The sequence below is a fragment of the Phyllobates terribilis genome, unplaced genomic scaffold, assembly GCF_046119375.1.
Source record: "Phyllobates terribilis strain yellow unplaced genomic scaffold, ASM4611937v1 Scaffold_3__8_contigs__length_932513732, whole genome shotgun sequence".
NCBI lineage: Eukaryota > Metazoa > Chordata > Amphibia > Anura > Dendrobatidae > Phyllobates > Phyllobates terribilis.
Genome location: NW_027362763.1, coordinates 413,141,852 through 413,166,245, shown reverse-complemented (window position 1 = coordinate 413,166,245; position 24,394 = coordinate 413,141,852). Strand labels below are relative to the sequence as shown.

General features: G+C 42.0%; 1 protein-coding gene across 1 annotated transcript in view; it reads right to left on the bottom strand.

Moving 5' to 3' along the window:
* Positions 1–24,394, bottom strand: part of LOC141259500 (dynein axonemal heavy chain 5-like) — a 482,742-nt gene that overhangs the window by 12,681 nt on the left and 445,667 nt on the right. Inside the window, exons 99-105 of the mRNA XM_073675609.1 lie at positions 18,353–18,464; positions 17,777–17,907; positions 17,582–17,690; positions 15,629–15,783; positions 15,384–15,500; positions 12,126–12,341; positions 10,622–10,783 (exon numbers count right to left, since the gene is read on the bottom strand). Of these exons, the coding sequence (XP_073531710.1) occupies positions 10,622–10,783; positions 12,126–12,341; positions 15,384–15,500; positions 15,629–15,783; positions 17,582–17,690; positions 17,777–17,907; positions 18,353–18,464 (1,002 nt within the window). The remainder of the gene's footprint in view (positions 1–10,621; positions 10,784–12,125; positions 12,342–15,383; positions 15,501–15,628; positions 15,784–17,581; positions 17,691–17,776; positions 17,908–18,352; positions 18,465–24,394) is intronic.

The following is a 24,394-nucleotide window of genomic DNA, read 5'->3' as shown; positions in this document are numbered from 1 at the left end:
ACGGATTTTGGTAAGACCTTACCTGTAAAATCCTTTTCAGCGAAGGAAGGAAGGGAGACACAGCACCCTCCCATGGCAGAAGTGCATTATTGTTTTCTAGATGCGGCGCGACTCCTCTCTGATGGCGGTCATCTGGGCGGGGGTCGGTGCGCTAGGGCTCTGTTCCAGCATTACCAGCTCATCGCAGTTGTCAGGTCCAGTGAGTAGTGCCTGGGACTGTGTGTTTTTTCTGTTATATGCATAACCTGTTCTCTCGCATTTCTGAATTTTCGGAAGGGGTTGTGTTGTTCCGCTGGTGTTGTCTGCTCTTCCTTAGCTTGTGTACGGACTGAAGAACATGGGAGTAGGAGGAGCCTAAGCTGGAGGGCCCGGTCGTCACTTTTTCTAATCTGAGGTGAACTATCCTGTGGGGCTCCGCCTACCCACTAGTAATGGATCTGTGTCTTCCTTCCTTCCTTCGCTGAAAAGGATTTTACAGGTAAGGTCTTACCAAAATCCGTCTTTTACCAGTACGTCCATCATAACGGCACGACAGGAGTTAAGTCCTCTGTTCCTCTAGGGACAGGAAACACATGGAAACAATCCCCTTCCTTCGGTCCAGAGGCTCCATGCTGATACCCCACTGCGGGTCCCTCAGCCAGAAAACCGCCGCTTGCCGCTGTATCCCCCGGACAGGGGGCACTGAGCGTTGCACTTTCCCACCGGCGTTGTTCTGAAGGGCCGGCGTGCGCTCCACGGAGAGGAGCGCTGTGTATGGCTTCCAGTCGGGAGGCGGAGTCATCATTGCGAACTTCCGCTTTGGGGCTTCTTTCCGGCACCGGGAAGCGGCGCTTCCGGCGCCCATTTTGCACAGGTGCCCGGAGGCGGTGGTGAGCCTCCAGGGCATTAAGAATGGCGGTTATCGTTGGGGGCGTGGCTACCACCTGGATCAGGTAAGACCCTATAAAGGGTACACCTCAGCCACACACACTCTGACACCATGGAATCTAATCCTACACGGTCAGAAGCCCCTTCAGAGTCCCTGGGCAGTGTGAGTACAGCCTTAGGCCCTTCTCTTGGCAGAATATTCTAGGACAGGTCTTTATAGTAAATCTCCGGTGTCCTTTTTTATTTTTTTATGGATTAGGAGAGGGGAACCCAGAGGTCTGGATCTTCTTCCAAAAAATCAATACGATGTGTAGACTGTAACACGAAGCTTCAGGACTCATATAAAAAGCGGCTGTGTAAAAAATGTATAGCTGAGGTCTTAAAGGAAGAAAAAACTTCCTTTTTGACGGATATAAGATCTGTGATCTGTGAGGAGGTCCAGAGTACAGTCTCGAGCCTCATGCCTTCCCGTACACAGCCGTCACCCCAAATAGTTCAACCCTCTCCTCGCCAGAAAAGAATATTCAGACTCCACATCAGAGCACAGTCTAGAAGAGGATGAGGATCGCTTCTCTCAGTTACCCTCACAAGAGAGAAAGAAATATATCTTCTCTACAGAACATACGAATGAACTATTAAAGTCCGTTAGGCATACTATGAACTTGGAGGACACTCAGGTCTCCCATTCCAGACAAGATGAAATGTTCGCAAGTCTGAGAACTCAGAGAAATAGAGTGTTCCCTGTAAATGAGCATTTAAAATCAATGATTATGGAGGAATGGGAAGAAGTGGAGAAAAGACTGATTGTGCCAAGAGACTTTAAATCCCGTCTTCCTTTCAATCCGGAGGACATCAAACTTTGGGAGGAAATCCCTAAAGTAGATGTCCCAATAGCGAAAGTGGCTAAAAAAACATCCATCCCCTTTGAGGATTCGTCCTGTCTCAAGGACGCAATGGATAGGAAGGCAGAGAGCATGCTCAAGAGGAGTTGGGAAGCCTCAGCCGCCATAATTAAATCAAATATCGCTGCCACTTCAGTGGCAAGATCCATGTGCCTTTGGTTGGACGAGCTGTCAGATCAAATTAGGTCGGACTCCCCTTAGAAATGCTATCAGACTTTCTTCCCATGTTAAAGCTGGCAACGCAATTCATGGCTGATGCCTCGGCCGAATCAGTCAGATTTGCAGCTAGATGTAGTGTATTATGTAATACCGCTAGACGGGCAATATGGCTAAAAACGTGGTCGGGGGATAGCCACTCAAAGAATAAACTGTGCTCAATTCCCTTTTCGGGTGCTCGGGTCTTTGGTCCAGTGTTGGACGAGATCCTAGAAAGAGCATCCGACAAGAAAAAAGGTTTTCCCCGAGGATAGGGTTAAAAGATACCGGCCCTTTCGTGGATCCCGTCGATCCCATAAACGTGATTACAGGGGTAAGGGTAAGACGGGGAGATGGTCTTACAGGAAGGAAGGAAAGGACAGAGCAGATCAGGTCGCCTCTGGAGCCCCAGCTAGACCATGACGCCATTGGAGTAGGGGGCAGGCTTCTTTTCTTTCAGGACAAGTGGGCGTCCATTACAAAAAATCAATGGATCCTACGTTCCTTAGGGGAAGGTTACAAAATAGACTTCTCCCATACTCCCCCTCGTCGTTTCCAAATCACTCGTCCTCGCTCCCCCGTAGATCTCAAAAGTCTATGGCAGGATATATTAGTCCTTCAATCCCTAACCGTAGTAAAACAGGTCCCCCCTTCAGAGCAGGGTTTAGGCCATTATTCCTCCCTCTTCTCAGTGTTAAAACCCTCAGGCAAACGCCGTACGGTTATAAACCTCAAGCCCTTAAACCAGTGGGTGGAATACAAAAGGTTCAAAATGGAAACTATAAAAACCAGCATTCCATTGATAGAGAAGGGATCGGTAATGTGCACCCTAGACCTCAAGGATGCATATTACCATGTTCCAATTCACCCAAGTCACCAGCAATACCTAAGGTTCGCTCTAGAGCAAGAGGACACAGTACACCACTTTCAATTCACTTGCCTACCCTTCGGTCTGTCCTCGGCCCCGCGAATATTCACAAAGGTTATGACAGACGTAGTGGCCTTCTTAAGAACACAGGGGATTATAATCATCCCTTACCTGGACGATATATTGTTGGTGGCAGAGTCAGAGTCTCTTCTTCTCAGTCAACAAGATCATACGATCAAAACCTAGGAATATTTGAGGTGGAACATCAATTGGGAAAAATCAAGCCTCCATCCAAGTACTACAAAAGTATTTTTTAGGGGTACTTTTAGATTCCGTCTTTAAAAGTCCTCCTTGCCCCAGGAGAAAAAAGAAAAAATAAAACTGGAAATTTACAACTTCGAGAAAAGGAAGACCACCTCAATCAGATACGCCATGCGGATCTTAGGATTGATGACCTCATGCATTCCGAGCGTGAAATGGGCACAGGCCCGTTCAAGGCCGTTACAGAAGTCGATCCTGTCAGTTTGGAACAGACGACCATCGGGATTATACAAGAAAATGAGACTGTCAAGAGAGCTAAAAAACTCCCTTTCCTGGTGGACAGACCCTTCAAACTTAGAAAATGCAGTAGACTGGATCCTTCTTCATTCAATCCAGATCCATACGGATGCCAGCCAAAAAGGCTGGGGAGCAAGCATAGGAAACAGATATCTACAAGGGATGTGGCCCAAAGAGATACAACACAGGTCGTCAAATTTCAGGGAGCTAAAGGCGGTCTGGGAAACTCTTCAAAGATGTCAACATTTGCTCAGAGGAAATCACGTAAAAATGTTCTCAGACAACAGCACCACCATCGCTTTTCTTTGTCGGCAAGGAGGTCCAAGAGGGAAATGGTTACAATCCTTGGCGGCAAGAATTTTCTACTGGGTGGAGAGAAATGTTCTCTCAATATCGGCTATTCATCTAAGGGGGTCTGAAAATGTGGTAGCAGATTTTCTCAGCAGAGCAAGAGTTGGTCCCTCAGATTGGGAGCTGAATCCGGATGTGTTTCATGAAATCATTCAACGATGGGGCACCCCGTTCATAGACCTGTTTGCAACAAGAAAAAACAGGAAGCTGCAGCGCTTTTTTTCCTTGGACCCAGCCGACAGCCCAGAAGGAATAGATGCCCTTTCTCAACCATGGGAAACAAAACTGGTGTACGCCTTTCCTCCAGTCCCTCTCATCTCAAGAGTACTAAGGAAAATCCAACAGGAGAGGGGAGCTCTTATTCTGATAGCGCCCTACTGGCCCAAAAAGAGCTGGTTCCCTCTGCTACACCGGATGTCGGTGGATCTCCCATTCTGACTCCCAGCCAGGAGAGATCTTCTATTGCAGGGTCCCTTGTTACATCCGAATGTCCAATTACTCCAACTGACAGCATGGAACCTGAGAGGCGGATCCTAGCCTCTAAGGGCCTTTCTCATCGAGTAATTACAACTCTACAAGCCTGTAGGAAACAAGTAACGTCAGCCATCTATTCTAGGATCTGGAAACCGTTCTGTAGCTTTGCAGGTCAGTCTGTGGGAAATTTGTCTCGCCCCAATATTCCAAAGATACTGGATTTCCTCCAAGAGGGGTTTGATAAGGGTCTGAGGCCAAATACGTTAAAAGTTCATATCTCGGCCCTAAGTGCTTTTTTGGACTACTCCTTAATAGACCACCCATGGATATCAAGGTTCATAAAAGCAGCTTCTCGTTTAAAACCCACAATAAGGAGTCTAGTACCGCCGTGGGATTTCAATCTTGTGTTGAGAGCTTTGTGTAAGTCTCCCTTTGAACCCATGGAAGAATCATCAGTAGACCTGCTCTCTATGAAATCAGCCTTTCTTGTGGCAGTTACTACAGCGAAGCGGGTAGGTGAGATCCAGGCTCTCTCAGTTCTGGACCCATACCTTAAGATTCTGGAGGACAGATTGGTTCTTAAACTGGATCCCGCCTTTCACCCTAAGGTGGTGTCCAGTACGAACCTGAATCAAGAAAGAAAACTGCCGTCTTTCTGCCAGTCTCCCAAAAATGAAAAGGAAAAGTCCTTCCATACCTTGGATGTTAGGAGGGCAATTATTCGATATATAGAGGTCACAGCCCCCTGGAGGAGAGACTCAAACCTTTTTCTGCAATTCTCGGGTGTGAATAAGGGCAAGAAAGCTTCTAAGCCCACTCTCGCAAGGTGGTTGACAAGGACTATCGCCCTCGCGTATAAATCTGAGGGGAAGGATCCACCAATTTCCCTTAAAGCTCATTCTACTCGGGCAATCTCCGCTTCTTGGGCGGAGAAAGTGGGAGCATCAGTGGGCCAAATTTGCCAGGTAGCAACCTGGTCCAATATATCCACATTTAGTAAACATTATAAATTGGATGTATTGTCCAGTCAACAATTAGCCTATGGCCGTAAAGTCCTTCAGGCAGTAGTCCCGCCCTAAATGTTCCATATTCTTTTGATTTGGTATGTCTCCTGTCGTGCCGTTATGATGGACGTACTGGTAAAATAGGAATAATTCCTACCGTTAATTACGTTTCCAGGAGTCCATCATAACGGCACCATATTTCCCGCCCCTGCTCTTGACACTAATGTGAATGTAACATTGGTATATGTATATAATAAAATAGAGTTGCATCCATCCTGGTTTGGTGATTAGTACAAACACTGAGGGTGTGATATGGGGGGGGGGCTTTTAACCTCTCATGTGTTTCCTGTCCCTAGAGGAACAGAGGACTTAACTCCTGTCGTGCCGTTATGATGGACTCCTGGAAACGTAATTAACGGTAGGAATAATTCCTATTTTTTTTTTTTTTACAGTCTATTTACTTCCTTAATAATCTATAAGGTACATTTTTGTCACAGGTTGCATGCATGGAGGTAGCTCAGGAGCTGAGGCCACACCATACCATGTAGATGCTGGCTGTGTTACACTCTTCCTGTAACAGCAGCAACTAGAGCTGGCTCCAATCGCTTAGTCCTCTCATGAAGTCCAGCCTCTGATGGGATTTTGTAGGAGAATGTTAATTCTGCTATATACTGCAGTAGTAATAGTATTGCAGCATCTAATCTAAGTGACCAAATGATTGCAGGTTGCAGTTTCATAAGGGGACTGAAAAATAAAGCAAAAATGTAAATGTTTAAAAAATTGATATAAAAGGTTAAATCAGACTCATTTTTCTCCCATCAAGAAATTAAAAAATAAACAGATTGGACAATTATTTACACAACATAAAATCTATCAAAATATATATATTTAAACCATAGATTAAATTCTGCAAAAAAAAATAAAAAAAATTGAAACTCCAGAATTGCTGCTGTTATTTTTATTCTGGTCACCCCACTTCCCCAAAAAAGTACAATAAACAGCTATCAAAATGTTGTTGTTTGTACCTAAAGTGTTATTAAAGCAAAACTCCAGCATAGTTTTTTTCAGCGCTGGAGTGGCGCTTTAAATGTAAGCCCCCTGCCCCTGTTCTTATACTCACCTTCTGGCGGCTTCACCTTTTACTGACGCCGCTCCGGTCCATGGCACCATTTTGTGCCCATAACTTCTGACTGCAAGTCTATCAGGGTCAGATCGAGGCTCTCATAAAGAAAAGTGACCTCACTTTCACCGGAGACCGACGGGAGTGACGCTGCAAATTGATGACGTTGGCGGCAGGTTTTTGTGAGATAGCGCAGGGGACTTGCATTTAACCCCTTCCCGACCCGTGTCACACCGTTTGTGACATGGAAAACAGTTCGTTCCCGACCCGTGTCACACCGTCTGTGACATGGAGGGAAAGAGCCCCTGCAGCGCCTGCGAGTGGGGTCGCTCAGGTGTCACAGTTGCTACTGCAACTGGACATTCTGAAGTCGACCCCCCCGGGGGGTGGATTAACCCCCCCGTGCCTGGGACCCCTCCGATTGGCTGTTTAATTTTGACTTTTAGTGAAACTGCCAATCGGTATGAATTAAATATTTCACCAATGAAAATTGGTGTAATATTTAAATCTGGGCATGGCCTGATGCTTACAGCATCAGCCATTGGCTGGGGGGAGTGTCACCTCTGTCCCCCCCCTCCCCCCAGATCTGATTGGGGGGCTAGCGTCACATGGATACTAGCCCCAATCAGATATGGAGGGATGGCTGAAACCTCCCAGCACCTTCCCAACCCTGGATCGTCTGCTGCGGACCCCCTGCTGCAGACCCCCTGCTGCGGACCCTGTGGATCGCGTCTGCCGCCGCCGCCGCTGATCAGCAGGTAGTATTGCCCCCTCCCCCCCTCCCCCCTCCACCCCCCTCCGCCGCGACCCCCCCCGCCCCCTCTCCAGCCCCCCTCCACTTTCATACCTGCACCCCGACCTCCGCTCCCTCTGCCACGTCTTCATCCATCGGCTGCTGCTCTCCTTCTGACAGCTGGTGGACTGTGATCACAGCAGCAGCAGGCTCAGTGTAAATGCCCTGCTCCTGTGATCAAACCCACCATCCCCCAGTCCCAGTGATATCACCCTCCACCTCCCAATAATCACCCCCTCCCCCAGTGTTCACCCCCCCCCCTGTTCCCAGTGTTCACCCCCCCATCCCAGTGATCATCCCCCCCCGCAAACCCAGTGATCACCCCCCTGCTCCTGCCGGCTCCTGCTCCCCTTTCTGCCCCAGTAATCACCCCCCGATGCTGCCAGCCTCCTACCCCCCCTTGCTGCTGCCAGCTCCTGCCCCAGTGATCACCCCCCTTGCTACTGCTGCTGGCTCCTCCATCTCCTCAGCCCCCTCCTACGCCTGACCGCCCCGTACTCCTGACCGCCCCGTACTCCTGACCGCCCCGTACTCCTGACCGCCCCGTACTCCTGACCGGCCCTTACGCCTGACCGGCCCCTACGCCTGACCGCCCCCTACGCCTGACCGCCCCCTACGCCTGACCGCCCCCTACTCCTGACCGGCCCCTACTCCTGACCGGCCCCTACTCCTGACCGGCCCCTACTCCTGACCGGCCCCTACGCCTGACCGGCCCCTACGCCTGACCGCCTCCACACGTGACTGCAGAAGGTTACACCAAGCACACACACGTACACTCACACTATAATAAAGTTTTGATTTTTTTTTTTTTTTTACACACGTACAAAGCACACAAAATGTCCCGCCCGTCCCGCTCATCCCAGTCTAGGGCGTACTCAGCTGAGGAGGCCATGTCAGGTTGGTGTGTGTGTTGTAGTGTTTATGAGACTGTGTGTGTGTGTGTGGTGTATGCACTACAATATACCACACCGCACACCAACCTGACATGCACTACACAATGGTGTCCGCTAACAAATTGGAACCATGTTGCGTTTGGAGAGTCCCTGTGTGCCCAAACATTGGAGCTCCCCAACAAGTGACCCCATTTTGGAAACTAGACCCCCCAAGGCACCTATATAGATGCATAGTGACCACTTGGAACCCCCAGGTGCCTCACAAATTGATTGATAAAAATGAAAAAATGGAAAAAAAAACACTTTTTTATTTTTACGGATTAATTTGTGAAGGACCTGGGGGTTCCAAGTGCTCACTATGCATCTAGGTAGGTGCCTTGGGGGGTCTAGTTTCCAAAATGGGGTCACTTGTGGGGGAGCTCCAATGTTTGGGCACACAGCGGCTCTCCAAACGCAACATGGTGTCTTCTAACAATTTGAGTCGACAATTTGTTAGCGGACACCATGTTGCTTTTGGAGAGCCGCTGTGTGCCCAAACATTGGAGCTCCCCCACAAGTGACCCCATTTTGGAAACTAGACCCCCCAAGGCACCTATCTAGATGCATAGTGAGCACTTGGAACCCCCAGGTGCTTCACAAATTGATTCATAAAAATGAAAAAGTGGAAAAAAACCCACTTTTTGGATTTTTATGGATTAATTTGTGAAGGATCTGGGGGTTCCAAGTGCTCACTATGCATCTAGATAGGTGCCTTGGGGGGTCTAGTTTCCAAAATGGGGTCACTTGTAGGTGAGCTCCAATGTTTGGGCACACAGTGGCTCTCCAAACGCGACATGGTGTCCGCAAACAAATTGAATGGAAAATCGGCTCAAATTGTTAGCGGACACCATGTTGCGTTTGGAGAGCCCCTAATGTGCCTAAAAAGTGGAGCTCCCCCACAAGTGACCCCATTTTGGAAACTAGACCCCCCAAGGCACCTATCTAGATGCATAGTGAGCACTTGGAACCCCCAGGTGCTTCACAAAATGATCTGTGAAAACAAAAAAGTACTTTTTTTTTCACAAAAATTTTCTTTTAGCCTAAATTTTTTAATTTTCACATGGGTAACAGGATAAAATGCATCCTAAAATGTGTTGGTCAATTTCTCCTGAGTACACTGATACCTCATATGTGGTCATAAACCACTGTTTGGGCGCATGGCAGGGCTCAGAAGAGAAGGAGCGCAATTTGACTTTTGGAGCTAATTTTCCATTCAAAAAGTAAAATGGCGCTCCTTCCCTTCTGAGCCCTGCCGTGTGCCCAAACAGTGGTTTATGACCACATATGAGGTATCAGTGTACTCAGGAGAAATTGACCAACAAATTTTAGGATGCATTTTATCCTGTTACTCATGTGAAAATTAAAAAATTTAGGCTAAAAGAAAATTTTTGTTAGAAAAATAAAAATGTTAATTTTTTTCTTCCATGTGGCTTTAGTTCCTGTGATGCACCTGAAGGGTTAATAATCTTCTTGAATGTAGTTTTGAGTAGCTTGAGGGGTGCAGTTTTTGGAATGGTGTCACTTTTGTGTGTTTTCTGTCATAAAGACACCTCAAAGGGACTTCAAATGTGATGTGGTCACTAAAAAAATGGTTTTGTAAATTTTGCTGGAAAAAAGATAAATTGCTGATGAACTTTGAACCCTTCAAACTTCCTACCAAAATTTTTTTTTTTCCCAAAATTGTGCTGATGTAAAGTAGACATGTGGGAAATGTTATTTATTAACTATTTTGTGTCACATCACTCTCTGGTTTAGTAGAATAAAAATTCAAAATTTGAAAATTGCAAAATTTTCAAATTTTTTCCCATATTTTTGATTTTTTCACAAATAAACGCAAATATTATCGACCTAAATTTAATATTAACATGAAGCCCAATATGTCACGAAAAAACAATCTCAGAATCGCTAGGATCCGTTGAAGTGTTCCAGAGTTTTTACTTCGTAAAGGGACACTGGTCAGAATTGACAAAAATGCTAAGGTCTTTAGGGTCAAAATAGGCTGGGTCCTGAAGGGGTTAAAGCACCACTCCAGCGGTGCAATAAAAAACGCACTGGAGTGGTGCTTTAATAAAGACCTCAGATCAGCACACAAAACACAAGCCCTCATACAGCATAATGGAAAAATAAAATGGTTATGGCCTCACAATTTTTTAGTACTACGGTTATGCATTTTATTTGATTTTTTTAACCAATAAAATATAAAACAAACTTATAAGTTTGGTATCGTTGTAATAATGACCTTGAGAATCTTAGTGCAAGGTCATTTTTACTACAAAACATGGTAAGAACAAAAAAAAACCAAAATAATGACGGATTTGTTTCTTTTGTCTTTGTTTTTTTTCACCATTAAAAAACACGTGAAATATGTTTCCTGTTTTTTCAGTGCATTCAATGGCAAAATTAATATTTTCATTCAAAACTACAACTTGTCCCTAAAAGAAGCCCTCACACACGTCAGTGGAAAATGAAAAAGTTATGGCTCTTGAAAGAAGAGGAAGAGAGAGGAAAAAAAATCACCAGGTCATGGAAGGTTAAGCTTCAATGAAAAACCACTTACATGTTCTTTGTCCCTTTGCGTTATTTCTGCTGTAATCTCTATGGAGTCCACATTCCCAGTTCTCTCTGTGTATCTGCGAATTACCTCTTGTTTCAGCACAGATAATAGGCCCTTTGGATTACGAAATGCTCCAAGCCAATATATTGGCATTTTTTCACGACCCTATTTTTAAAAACGTAAAAAAATTACAAGGAGTGCGAACTTAATAGATAAAAGAATATTCCATTTAGCCTTCCGACCTTGATACATATCCCTGGTAGGGCTCATTTACACTTCCGTATTGTGGATCCGTATTTCATGCTTTCATTGTGTATTGAAAAAATGATGCTGTTACATAAAACAAAATGCCCTCTGCTCGATTGACATGTCCGTCTAGTAAATAACTGTTTCTGTAGCATTGCGCTGTTCCTCTGTTATTCCTCTGTGAAATTTGTGAATAAGTTAACAGCTGAGTTGGGGGTACTTCTACAGAGGGGTGACATTGTCCAAAGAGGGCACTAAGGCGTAACGTTTCTCCTTGTGGAGAGTGACAAGCCAGGCCTGGCATGTCAGAGTGAGAAGACTTATACGCCATGCATGCTCATCTGGGAAATGAAATATGCTAATTGTCTCTTCAAAGAGGAAGGGAACTCTAGTGCCACCTATTGACTTTTAGGATTGCTGCTTCCAATAGGTGGTGCTAGAGGTCTAGCCTTCTTCCTCTCGGATGAGACAAATTGCATATCCAAAAAGGGTATGAACACAAACCTTTGACGATGGGAATATTAACACAAACGTTTCAATGTATTGATATTTCTAAGGAATAACAGAAAAACTGCACAGCGGTGTTTTAAGTAATATCCAATCTGTATTGTGTGTCCGTTTTGTATCTGTATTTCCATAGGCTAGTGTGAAGCAGCCCTTAGGTCTCACCCCGCCCAAAAAATTTGCTTTTTACCAGTTTATTTTGCATTTACCTTTTTAAATAATACAAGAAAAAAACGGAGTGGATCCTAACCAGAGAATAGTATAATGCAAAACATTTAAGGCATGTGCACACTTAACAGTCTGCTGCTGATTTTCCATAGTAAGGGTGAAATCCACAGCATCAATAGATTTGATGATTTCATAAAATCTCATCCACAAATCTGCTCCTGCAATATTCTGCCTGGAGAATATGGTTAAAAAATATACCAGCAGTGTGCATATGCCATTAGCGCCTCAAAACAAAAAAACCCCACTCTCTGTGAATGAGATTATAGAAACCTCTTTGTTTTGCTGCGAACGTAAAACACTGCATTTTTTTTTCCACGCAAAAAAACTGCAAAAATGCTATGTGTGATCGAGCCCTTATACTTGTCCAGACAAGTTCTGTTTTGTAAGCAGAGTTGGTTGAAGGGAAAATTTGCATTTTTATTTAAGGGGATATAACTTTGGAACAGAGGTGTACTGAAGAAAAAGAAAAACTTCCAAATTCAGTGGAGCAGCAATAATTGGTGGAGGTACTCGATTTAAATTTACTTACAAGTTGAAGCAGCTTCTCAAAGTGTGATATTCTTTGCTGTAAATCTTGTATAAAGAAAGTGACAGACCAATCGGATGGGCAAGAAAAGTTCCATGCCATATTACACCAGTGTGATGGAGGCTTCTTGTGATACAATTCATGAACAATGGTAACAATGTCAGAATCTGAAAGTTGATCTCCTAAAATTTCAGATGATTCCAGAGAATTTTTTATCATCTTAGTGAGTAAGAGAAAAAAAATAATTTAGTGGCTGAATCTACAGAAATGTTTCTTTCTGTGTTCCTTCACTCTTAACCAGTTTCTGTATTTAAGTAGCATATATAGATGTATTCTTCCTGGTGTATGGTGTGCTATGGAAAACGAATGCAAAAAAGTAGACCCAATTTCTTTTTTTAATTCAACATATTTCATTAAATCACTTGAAATCTTTGCCCCAAGATTTTTAAAGCTACACGCACAGAATATCACACAGAATAGTTTTCGACCATTTAATTTCCAATGTTAGGCGATATGCTAGTGCACATGGATGATTATCCACAGACCACTGGTCCATGTTGAAAAAAAATCTAATCACTAGTCTGGCCCGATTTATGAACCAGACAAATGCATGTAAAGGCTATACTAATTTAGCAACTCACTCGGGATAATAGGTAAAGCTAAAAACTGTAACTGACCCTGCTGGTTCCTGTACAGGCTAGAGATCCTGTCCCTAGTGGTGCCTGCATGAGCTAAGATAGCCCTAACCACAGTATAGACAATGGCAACTCGGACCTATGCTGCCTGAAAAGAAGTTAAACGCTTCACGTTCCTCCTAAAGAACCGGAGGGCAGAGCAGAGTGTCAATTAGCTACAAAAGAATAAGTGTGCTGAAGAAAGTAGAGATCCCAGAGTGAGTAAAATAAACCACTAAATATAAAATTATGTACAGTTAGATAATATGCCACCTACTTCCCAAAAAGAAACTGAAGCTAGATGCAGAGTAAAGAAACAGAAGCAGCAAAGAGATAAACCTTAGCTGGAATTTCACTGACTGGCTTTAAACAACATCAGAATGGCTGAACTTCCAACTGAGAATACCACCAGCAGGAAATGCGAGCAGGAGGAATGAATATAAACCTGCACCCAAAAGGTGATAGGTAAGACAAATGAAAACACCTGTTATGCTAAACAGACTGCAACCAAGATAACAGAACCTAAACAACCGGAGAAAAGGTGTGTATACTTTGGTTTGGTGGACAGAGAAGCCGACCACAAAACACAGGCTCAAGGGTTCGAACCCAGAAGCATGGCAATAAATAAACAGTAGGCAGTTTCCGCACATGTCGGCTTTGTGAACGACCACACTGAGCCAGTCCCGCCACATTTTTTTATGGTCCGGGTCTTGAGACTCTCACTGATTAGTCATTATGTTAGTCTGATGTGCGCTGCTCAGCAATGAGGAGCATTCTGCTCCTGCCTGAACACGCTCACAGAAAGTGGTTCATGGTTGCAATAAAGTCTGAGCTTCTCCTCCACTTTGTGTATAGGTTCGTAGACTTTCCATTGACTCACTACACTATTCTCTGTCTGCAAATTCAGGCAGGATAAGAGCGTTCCTGATTGCTGAGTGGCAAAATTGTGTATTGAGTGATCAGTGTGGTCTCAGGACCTGGCCCCCAATCAATCTGCTGAATTTTTCAGCATTCCTTACATAGATATACTTTTTTTTTTAAACTATTTAATTCCTAAATGCTAGAGTACCTTCTTTAACATTAGGAAGTAAATGGCACAAAAAACAGCCTCTGGCCTCCTCCCAATCTTGATGGCAGTGTTCTTTGTGCTTAGCTAAAGTGGGCATGTCATTTCCCCAACCTCTTTCTGCGCACAGCCGTTCCCACCTTTTTAAAAACTGCTTCCTGCTAACTTTTAGATTTTATATAAGGAACTAATAAATGTAATAAATAACATGTAGTAGTGGATTGATAAAGATGTAAACCAGTATTATATGTGGAGCTGTTCAAAGACAAGGAATCTAGATATTTTTGTAGCCCACTGTCTGTTACAGGTTTAGGCTATATTCACACGTCCGTGTTTAAACATGTACATGAAAAAAATGTTACTGGTGTCATCAGTGTTTTGCACCATCAGTGTGTCATCCATGTGTCCGTTTTTACCATCAGTGTATCATCTATGTGTCCATTTTTACCATCAGTGTATGGTCTACGTGTCCGTTTTTACCATCAGTGTATGGTCAGTGTGTCTGTTTTTACCATCAGTAGATGGTCTATGTGTCCGTTTTTACCATCAGTAGATGGTCAGTGTGTCCATTTTTACCATCAGTATATGGTCTGTGTGTCCGTTTTTACCATCAGTGTGTCATCAGTGTATGGTCCGTGTGTCCATTTTTACCATCAGTGTATGGTCAGTGTGTCCTTTTTTACCATCATAAATAAATTACAAAGCTTCTCCTATACTTTTCCGTGTTAAACACGGACAGCACACGGATGTCAGCCGTGTGCTGTACGTATTTTTCAAAGACTCATAGACTTGTATTAGCCCTTGTCAACCGTGCTGCTGGAAAAAAAAGGACATGTGAATAGCAACATAGATTATCATGGGTACATGCTGTATCCGTGAGAAAAAACAGATACAACATCTATATGCAACACGGACATGTGAATGAGGCCTTAGTGTAAAGCTTTTGGGCAAAAATATACCATATACAGTACAGACCAAAAGTTTGGACACACCTCCACAGTCACCAGACCTGAACCCAATCGAGATGGTTTGGGGTGAGCTGGACCGCAGAGTGAAGGCAAAAGGGCCAACAAGTGCTAAGCATCTCTGGGAACTCCTTCAAGATTGTAGGAAGACCATTTCCGGTGACTACCTCTTGAAGCTCATCAAGAGAATGCCAAGAGTGTGCAAAGCAGTCAAAGCAAAAGGTGGCTACTTTGAAGAACCTAGAATATAAGACATATTTTCAGTTGTTTCACACTTTTTTGTTAAGTATATAATTCCACATGTGTTAATTCATAGTTTTGATGCCTTCAGTGTGAATGTACAATTTTCAAAGTCATGAAAATACAGAAAAATCTTTAAATAAGAAGGTGTGTCCAAACTATTGGTCTGTACTGTATAATAAAAAGCCTTGAAAGTTCACATTTACAAATAAGGCCGAGGGTTAACCAAATGACCTATTATAAGCATATATCCGACATAAATACAACAACAAAAAAAGGCAAATATCATTAACCCTTAACCTACATTGATACTCACCTGAAGATTGTTTCTAATTTCAGATACAAGTGACATAAGATGACTAAGTTCTTTCTTCAAAAAGAGATTGAATGGTGTGTCTCCTCCAAGTTTTTTTAGACGGTCATTGATAAAATCCTTTTAGCAGAATAAAAATAATTAGAAATACAGAAAGTTATAAATTGCCAATGTGGTCTATAGCAATATACTAGTGTCAGACATGTACATTCTAATAGTGTATGCAAAGTAGAAGATGACATATTTACCCGACTCCATTCTCGTGGTAGCTTGGACAAGATGGCAGCACAGATGTCATGAACCTCTGACACCCTGGGCATTGATATCTCCGCAGAGTTGGGCAAAATCTCTGGTAGAGTCAATGATAAGGAACGGGGACTTTGAAATGAAGCCAGTTTCACACCTTATGGATAAAATGGATATATATATATAATGGATTTTCATGGTTTATTGCAACTATGAATGTGTTATCTTACAACACTGGTATTATGTACTTTAGAGTATGTTCACATGAGTCAGAAGAATTCAAGACATAGTCCCCAATTCATCAAGGCTATTATGCCAGAATTTTGGAAAAATAAATCGAAAAGTCTCAAAAGTTTTGCGGAACGCAAAGTTTTGTGACTGTTAGGCCATGTGCACATGAGTGTTTGAGGTTTTTTTTAACCTCATTTGGGGTGGTATGCATCTGTTTTGCAACTACAGCTGACTGTTCTTTACTATACAAAAACCCCTGTAAAATGTATGCTCTTTTACAATGGAACCCAATGTGTGACATAAGCCACTGTGTGCTCAACAAGTGTAGTCACAGCCTTCCATTGAGAGTAGTGAGCCTACACCTCTGAAGGAGACCTTTACAGTTATCCACAGACAACAGACCCTTATGTGGAATAGTGCAAACTCTGACCACAGAAACCCTGAGTTCCATTTTTTTTTTTAAAGAAGGTTCACAGAGGTTTACATTATACCTTAAAGAAGACTGAAGGAGGGTTTTTCCACCTCTTACTTTATCACGATCTGGGGTATAAGAAAGTATAGAATCCAAAAGGCAGGTTTTCATATTAGGGTTCCATTCTCCTATCTTTTATTATTGCTGTTAAAAAGTCACCAGAGAGAACTTTAGATATCGACAATAAATATAGAGCCAAATTCAAAAAATAAGTGAAGCGAGTCAGCAGTGGTTCCCTATGTTTCAATAAAATTTCATACCAAGTTTAGAGGTCATTTATAATATATGGCCTCCCTGTAGGGTATAAGGACTAGTATGTAAAGATGTACAGGTATAGGGGGAATCCTCTTGGAAACTGGCCCTAATATACCCCTACTAAATATTCTGAAACCCTACCTAGCCAATGAGTTTAGCACCCTCGATTGCGAGATGGCGGCCCCACTCACCATCGACTAGCCCCTGGGCAAACCCTCACTGATAACAGCCTCTTTAATTCCTTCATATAGCATCTCTGAAACAAAATGTCTAAACCACTGTACACAGTATAGAAAAAATGTTGAGGAAAAAGCGGGTTCAACCACTTATAAAATGTAAAACTTCTTTCTTGAGTATCTATAAAAATACTTCTGGTGGTTTCACAGACACATCTCTGACACGTTTCCGGTGTTGGATTATGCCATTGGTCATAGAGGTGAAAAATAACGCAGTAAAGTGGTAACCACAACAGCATGTACAAAGGCTTATCACACATACATTGACATTAAAAAGCTTAGGTTATCAATATAAACTGTCTTAATAAAGGAAGATGTGACTTATCTCAATCTTGACATTGTCTCACTCCTGACGCGTTTCCCCCTTGGGTCATCAGGGGCTAAAGATGAGGTGAACAGGGGTGCAGCATCAATCCACTGTCAGATTCCCTGCCTAATCTAGTATCCTGTCCTCTGTCTAAATATAGGGTACCACTGCTGAGCATTCTCTTCTTTAACTCGTTTTTTTGCACATTTATTTTTTGTTTTTGTATTGTTGATTATTGCCAGTTCTCTCTGGGGAATTTTTTTTTAAACTGGCCGAATAAAGGATAGGTTTTAATATTGGGGTTTCTTTCCCCTGACTTTTTGGATTCTATACTTAGAAATAAGTTACTTATGACAAATAGCATACATACAGGAACATTTCTGCAAGAATAGGAACTAATGGTACCCACTGTCCCATGTTTAATTCTATGGAAAATACTCTTGTAGCCACGTACCTTTCGGAGATGTTTGTAAAGATTTTTCACCATGTCTGCAGAACCCTTCTTTGTAGCCATACATTTGGCTTAGTTTAGAAATTATATAACCTTGTTCTCCAAACTGAACCTGAATAACAAGTTGTAAAGCCCTGGCATTAATATAGAGATGTTTGTTATATGGGGTGATACTATATAGTGCTATATGTATATTACCACTGGAGAGGGGTGCATATGGAAAGCTTCTGGAGCATCTAATGAATACTGGGGAGTGAATTCCAGTGCTTGTGCCAGTGAAGCAGGATTTAAATCCAGATTAAAGAAAGCTGATGGAATTCTGAATTTTACTGCAAAATGATACAACAGCAAAATAAATATAACCACACCTACGTCACCGAATTATACTTGTCCCTGAAGTCATGCAAATGATGTACTAACACTAAATCAAATTTTATTAGTATAAATATTACTATTATATTATTTTTCTAGAATCAATTATGTTTCAACTATTAAAATGATGTAAGAAAATATTCATATCTTATATTTCCTGTTTGTTTTTAGTTTCATTCAATCCAATTATATTGCCACATTTTTAATATCAGCTAAAACTGTATATTGTGCAATATTCAACACAAAATACGATTGCTAATAAAAACACAAACCGTAATTAAAATCATTAAAGTAAAACTGGCACCCTGTGTTATATCTAATGCAGCGCCTGGGAATACACAGAGTTTGAGTTTGGCCCGCAGGGTCCTTTTATAGAAATATTTGTATTAGACGATAGCATACATTTAGTGAGTTCACTGTCTTTCTTCGTAGTATTAACGCTGATCCAGTAATCAATCATGGAAGTCAAGACTGTCATGTCAAAGTCATCTGAAACATTGCACCCATAGATTATCTGCAAAAAAGAAAACCGCGACAATTGAGAATTAAGGAGTTACCAATGCCACTTTTCTGTGCAGTGTGACCAATGTGACCAGAACAATATTAACTTTTGTAGCTGACAATATTTTTCTATATTGTAGTAGCTGATTGCTTTCTATTTCCTTCTGTATATTGTTTTATGCCGAAAAATCAGTTCATCAGGACCAGATTTTAGGTAATTAAAATAAGGATAGATTAAGATTATGTGATATGCTCTTTTCTGACAATTCTAATTCGTAATCAATGGACATCTGGTTTATATTTGTGATATGTGACCCTATTCCCTCACATATCCTTCAGTCTCTCTCCCCAGGTGTCACTGCTCACCTACCTAAAATATTTAACCTCTCTATTTCTTCTGGTACCTTTCCCTCCATTTAAATGTGCCATCATAACCCCTCTTGTATCCTATCATTTAAAAAAAAACATCCCTGGATCAGAACTGTTCTGCTAACTGCAGCTACCTGTCTCTAATCTCTCCTTTATCTCTAAAATCCTGGAACGCTTGTTCCACTCCCGTCTAATCCACTATCTCTCAGATGACTCTCTCTTCTTGACCCTCTTTCACTGTATCTTTTGCTGGCTCATCTTCTCTTCTTCCCCTTACTATCGAGGGTTACTCAAGGCTCAGTCCTAGGTCCCCTCCTCTTCTCCCTATATACTGTACTTATTGGACAAACCATCAGCAGATTTGGTTTCCAATATCACCTCTGTGCTGATGACGCCCAATTATACACATTTTTACCTGACATCACCCCCACCTTAATATAAAATACCAGGCATTGTATGTACACTGTCTCTAACATCATGTCCTCCCTCTATCTGAAACTGAATCTCTCTAAAACTGAACTTCTTATGCTTCACTCCTCTACTAACTAACTAATACCCAATAATAGCAATTTCCTTGGGTGTTTCAACTATAACTCCTAAGCATCACGCTAGCTGTCTTTGAGTCATTTTTGACACAGAATTTTCCTTTATTCTCTATATCCAATCACTCACTTGTTCATGTTACTTGCATCTAAAAAGATATCCAAAATCCGACCTTTTCTCACCTTTGAAACTGCAAAAACTCTTACTGTCGCTCATTCATTCTCGTCTGGACTATTGCAACTCTGTTAATTGGTCTCCCTCTTACCAAACTTTCTCCTCACCAATCCGTCCTGAATGCTGCAGCCAGAATCATATTTCTGTCCAGCCACTAGACCGATCCCTCCATTGCACTGGTTGCCCATCTGCTATAAAGTACAATATAAACTTATCTCTATCACCCACAAAAGGTCTCCACATTTCTTCACTACCCTACTTCTCCTCCTTCATCTCTATCACCCTACTGGTACTCTCCATTCTGATCTAAGACTAATATTCTTCACAATCCGAACCTCCCATTTTCATCACTAAGACATCTCTCGTGCTGTGCCAGTTTTCTGGAAAACACTACCCCAAACAATCTGATAAAAACAATCTGATCAAAACCCATTTTTAAGCATTCTTTAAAAGCACATCTCTTTAAACAGGGTAATCATCACACTTCACAAATTTAACTTTCCCCTGTTCCCCCTTCTAATTTTTCCTCAGAATCTGGTCCTTCCTATTTATCTATCTCCATATCCTTCATGCACCCAATAGCACTTGGAAACTGCATTTAGACAGATTCTTGCTTATGACCAGATCATAGAATCATAGAATCATAGAATGGTAGAGTTGGAAGGGACCTCCTGGGTCATCTGGTCCAACCCCCTGCTCAAAGCAGGATTCACTAGATCATCTCAGACAGATGTCTGTCCAGCCTCTGTTTGAAGACGTCCATTGAAGGGGAACTCACCACCTCTCGTGGCAGCCTGTTCCACTCATTAATCACCCTAACTGTCAAAAAGTTTTTTCTAATATCTAATCTGTGTCTCCTCCCATTTAGTTTCATCCCATTGCTTCTAGTCTTTCCTTGTGCAAATGAGAATAAAGATGATCCTTCTACAATGTGACAGCCCTTGACATATTTGTAGACAGCTATTAAGTCTCCTCTCAGTCTTCTTTTTTGCAAGCTAAACATTCCCAAATCCTGCAACCGTTCCTCATAGGACATGGTTTGCAGACCAGTCACCATTCTGGTCGCTCTTCTCTGAACTTGCTCCAGTTTGTCTATGTCTTTTTTAAAATGTGGTGCCCAAAACTGTACACAGTATTCCAGATGAGGTCTGACCAAAGAGGAGTAAAGACCGATAATGACTTCACGTGATCTAGACTGTATGCTTCTGTTAATACATCCCAGAATTGTATTTGCCTTTTTTGCTGCTGCATCACACTGTTGACTCATGTTCAGTCTATGATCTATTAGTATACCTAAGTCTTTTTCACATGTACTGTTGCTTAGCTCTATTCCTCCCATTCTGTATATGCTTTTTTCATTTTTATTGCCCAGATGTAGTACTTTGCATTTTTCCCTGTTAAAAACCATTCTGTTGGTTGCTGCCCACTGCTCCAGTTTATTTAGGTCTTTTTGAATCCTCTCTCTCTCTTCTCTAGTATTAGCTATCCCTCCTAGCTTTGTGTCATCAGCAAATTTAATCAGCTTACCCTCAATTCCTTCATCTAAATCATTGATAAAGATGTTGAACAATACAGCAGATCATGCTGCTTTATATCATAACCCCTATTTATTATAATGATGGCTGGACCATACATGTACTTTTTTACCTATTGTGTTACCCCCACCATTTCCTTATAGGTTGTAAGTTTGCAAGCACAGACCCACTACTCCTGTAACTGTTTAACTATGTGTTACTTTGTAATATATTTATTGTCTATACATTTCCTCCTCAATTGTAAAATGCTGCAGAATATGTTGGCACTATATAAATAAAATTATTATTATTATTATTATTATTATGTATACTGTTCCCTAGTTAGAGCCTGTATTATACAGTGGCATGTACAAATTTGGGCACCCCTGATCAAAATTACTGTTATTGTGAACAGTTAAGCAAGTTGAAGATGAAATGATCTCTAAAAGGCCTAAAGTTAAAGATGACACATTTCCTTTGTATTTTAGGCAAAAAAATATTTATATTTTCATCTTTTACATTTTAAAAATTACAAAAAAGGAAAATGGGACAATGCAAAAGTTTGGGCACTCTGGATTGTTAGTACCTAGTAGCACCAATTTTTAAAAATGTCACAGCTTGTAAACGCTTTTTGTAACCAGCCAAGAGTGTTTCAATTCTTGTTTGAGGGATTTTCATCCGTTCTTCCTTGGAAAATTCCTCCAGTTCTGTGAGATTCCTGGGTTGTCTTGCAATAAAATGGATAAGAAAATGTGTCAATATTTCCACGCTCCTCCGTGTGCAAAGATGATGCAAAATCCCATTCTTGTTTTGTGGATTTATTCTTATCAAAGCTATCTTGCATGCATTAGTATTTTGAGGTCTAGCCACAGATTTTCAATGATGTTCAGATCAGGGGACTGTGAGGGCCATTGTAAAACATTCAGCTTGTGTCTTTTGAGATAGTCTATTGTGGATTTTGACCTGTGTTTAGGGTCATTATCCATTTATAGAAGCCATCCTCTTTTCAACTTCAGTTTTTTATAGATTGTTTATGTTTCCATCAAGAATTTTTTGAAATTTCATTGAATCCATTCTTCCCATGAAAATGTTTCTGTGCCATTGGCTGCAACACAACCCTAAAATATGATTGATCCACGAACATGCTTAATGGTTGGCGAGATGTTCTTTTTCTGAAATTCAATGCCTCTTTTCACTACACATACCTTTGATCATTGTGGCCAAACAGTTCTATTTTAACTTCATTGGTCCACAGGACTTGTTTCCAAAATGCATCAAGCTTGTTTAGATGTTCTTTGCATACTTCTGATGCTGAATTTTATTTTGCGGACGCCAGAGAGGTTTTCTTCTGATGACTCTTCCATGAAGGCCATATGTCACGCAAGGTGAGGGAAAGACTAAGTGCACAATGACGGGAATAGGGGGAAGGGAGCCCAGCAACTGAGGAAAGGTCTAGTGGAGATCTAATATCACCCTAACTAACCTATTGTCCCTAAATAGATTCCGCACCTCTCGCTGAGCCGGAAACCTAATCCCTGAATGTCCCTAGAGCTAGGCCCTATGTAGGGAGGGGACAAGGTGAACACTAGTCAGGCCCCACTGTAACTAAAGACAACAAGGTAAACAAAGAGGATACACTTAGCTTGAGAAGACACCAGACTGATCATGCCAACTGTCCTCCAAGGGAACTCCAAGAAGAAAGTAGCCGACAACTAGTACTCCAAGCCTGGACAGAGGAACATAGAACTATCACTGGCGACTCTCTGGAGACACTGAGAGTTTTTAACTACCAAGCAAGGGTGTGTCAATTAGCAGCAGGAGGTGGAGGTCACTGCTGGGTCCTAAAGAGAGAAGGATATTACTACACTACAGAGATGAGAGGATCAAGAAGGCGTCTGCAATGCCAAGCGCAATGATCTTCTACAGCCGGATCCAGAATGACTGTCTGTCACACTTGATATACCTGTGACACCATATTTGTGTAGGTGTCTCTGAACAGTACAATGTACCACAACTCCAGAGTCTGCTAAATCTTTCTGAAGGTATTTTGCAGTCAAACGGGATTTCTGATTTGCCTCTCTAGCAATCCTACGAGCAACTCTCACTGAAATTTTGCTTGGTCTTTCAGACCTTATCTTGACCTCCACTGTTCCTGTTAACTGCCATTTCATAATTACATTTTGAACTGAGGAAAGGGCAGTTGGAAAATACTTTGCTATCTTATAGCCTTCTCCTGCTTTGTGGGCCTCCACCATTTTCAAAGTGCTAGGCAGCTGCTTAGAAGAACCCATGGCTGCTGTACTTGGGCACAAGTTAGAGGTAGCTGGGTTTTTATAGCTGGGAAATTTGCATCACCTGGCTGATTGTAACGATGATAGTGAACAAGCCATAGCCCTAACAGGCTAATTAAGGTCTGAAACCTTGGTCAAAGTTATAAAACACACAAAATTCCAAGAGTGCCCAAACTTTTGCATCAGCCCATTTTCCTTTTTGGAATTTTTAAAATAAAAAAATTACTAATATATTAGAGCTCATTTCATATTCAACTTGCTTAATTCTTCATAATAACAGTAATTTTGACCAGGGGTGCCCAAACTTTTACATGCCACTGTAGATACTTGCAATCGATAAATGTGCTGTACAGTGGTGGCCAAAAGTATTGGCACCCCTGCAATTCTGTCAGATAATACTCAGTTTCTTCCTGAAAATGATTGCAATCACAAATTCTTTGGTATTATTATCTTCATTTAATTTGCTTGCAAGGAAAAAACACAAAAGAGAATGAAGCAAAAATCAAATCATTGATCATTTCACACAAAACTCCAAAAATGGGCCAGACAAAAGTATTGGCACCCTCAGCCTAATACTTGGTTGCACAACCTTTAGCCAAAATAACTGCTAGCAACTGCTTCCGGTAACCATCAATGAGTTTCTTACAATACTCTGCTGGAATTGTAGACCATTCTTCTTTGGCAAACTGCTCCAGGTCCCTGATATTTGAAGGGTACCTTCTCCAAACTGCCATTTTGAGATCTCTCCACAGGTGTTCTATCGGATTCAGGTCTGGACTCATTGCTGGCCACCTTAGAAGTCTCCAGTGCTTTCTCTCAAACCATTTTATAGTGCTTTTGGAAGTGTGTTTTGGGTCATTGTCCTGCTGGAAGACCCATGACCTCTGAGGGAGACCCAGCTTTCTCACACGGGACCCTGCATTATGCTGCAAAATTTGTTGGTAGTCTTCAGACTTCATAATGCCATGCACACGGTCAAGCAGTCCAGTGCCAGAGGCAACAAAGCAACCCCAAAACATCAGGGAACCTCTGCCATGTTTGACTGTAAGGAC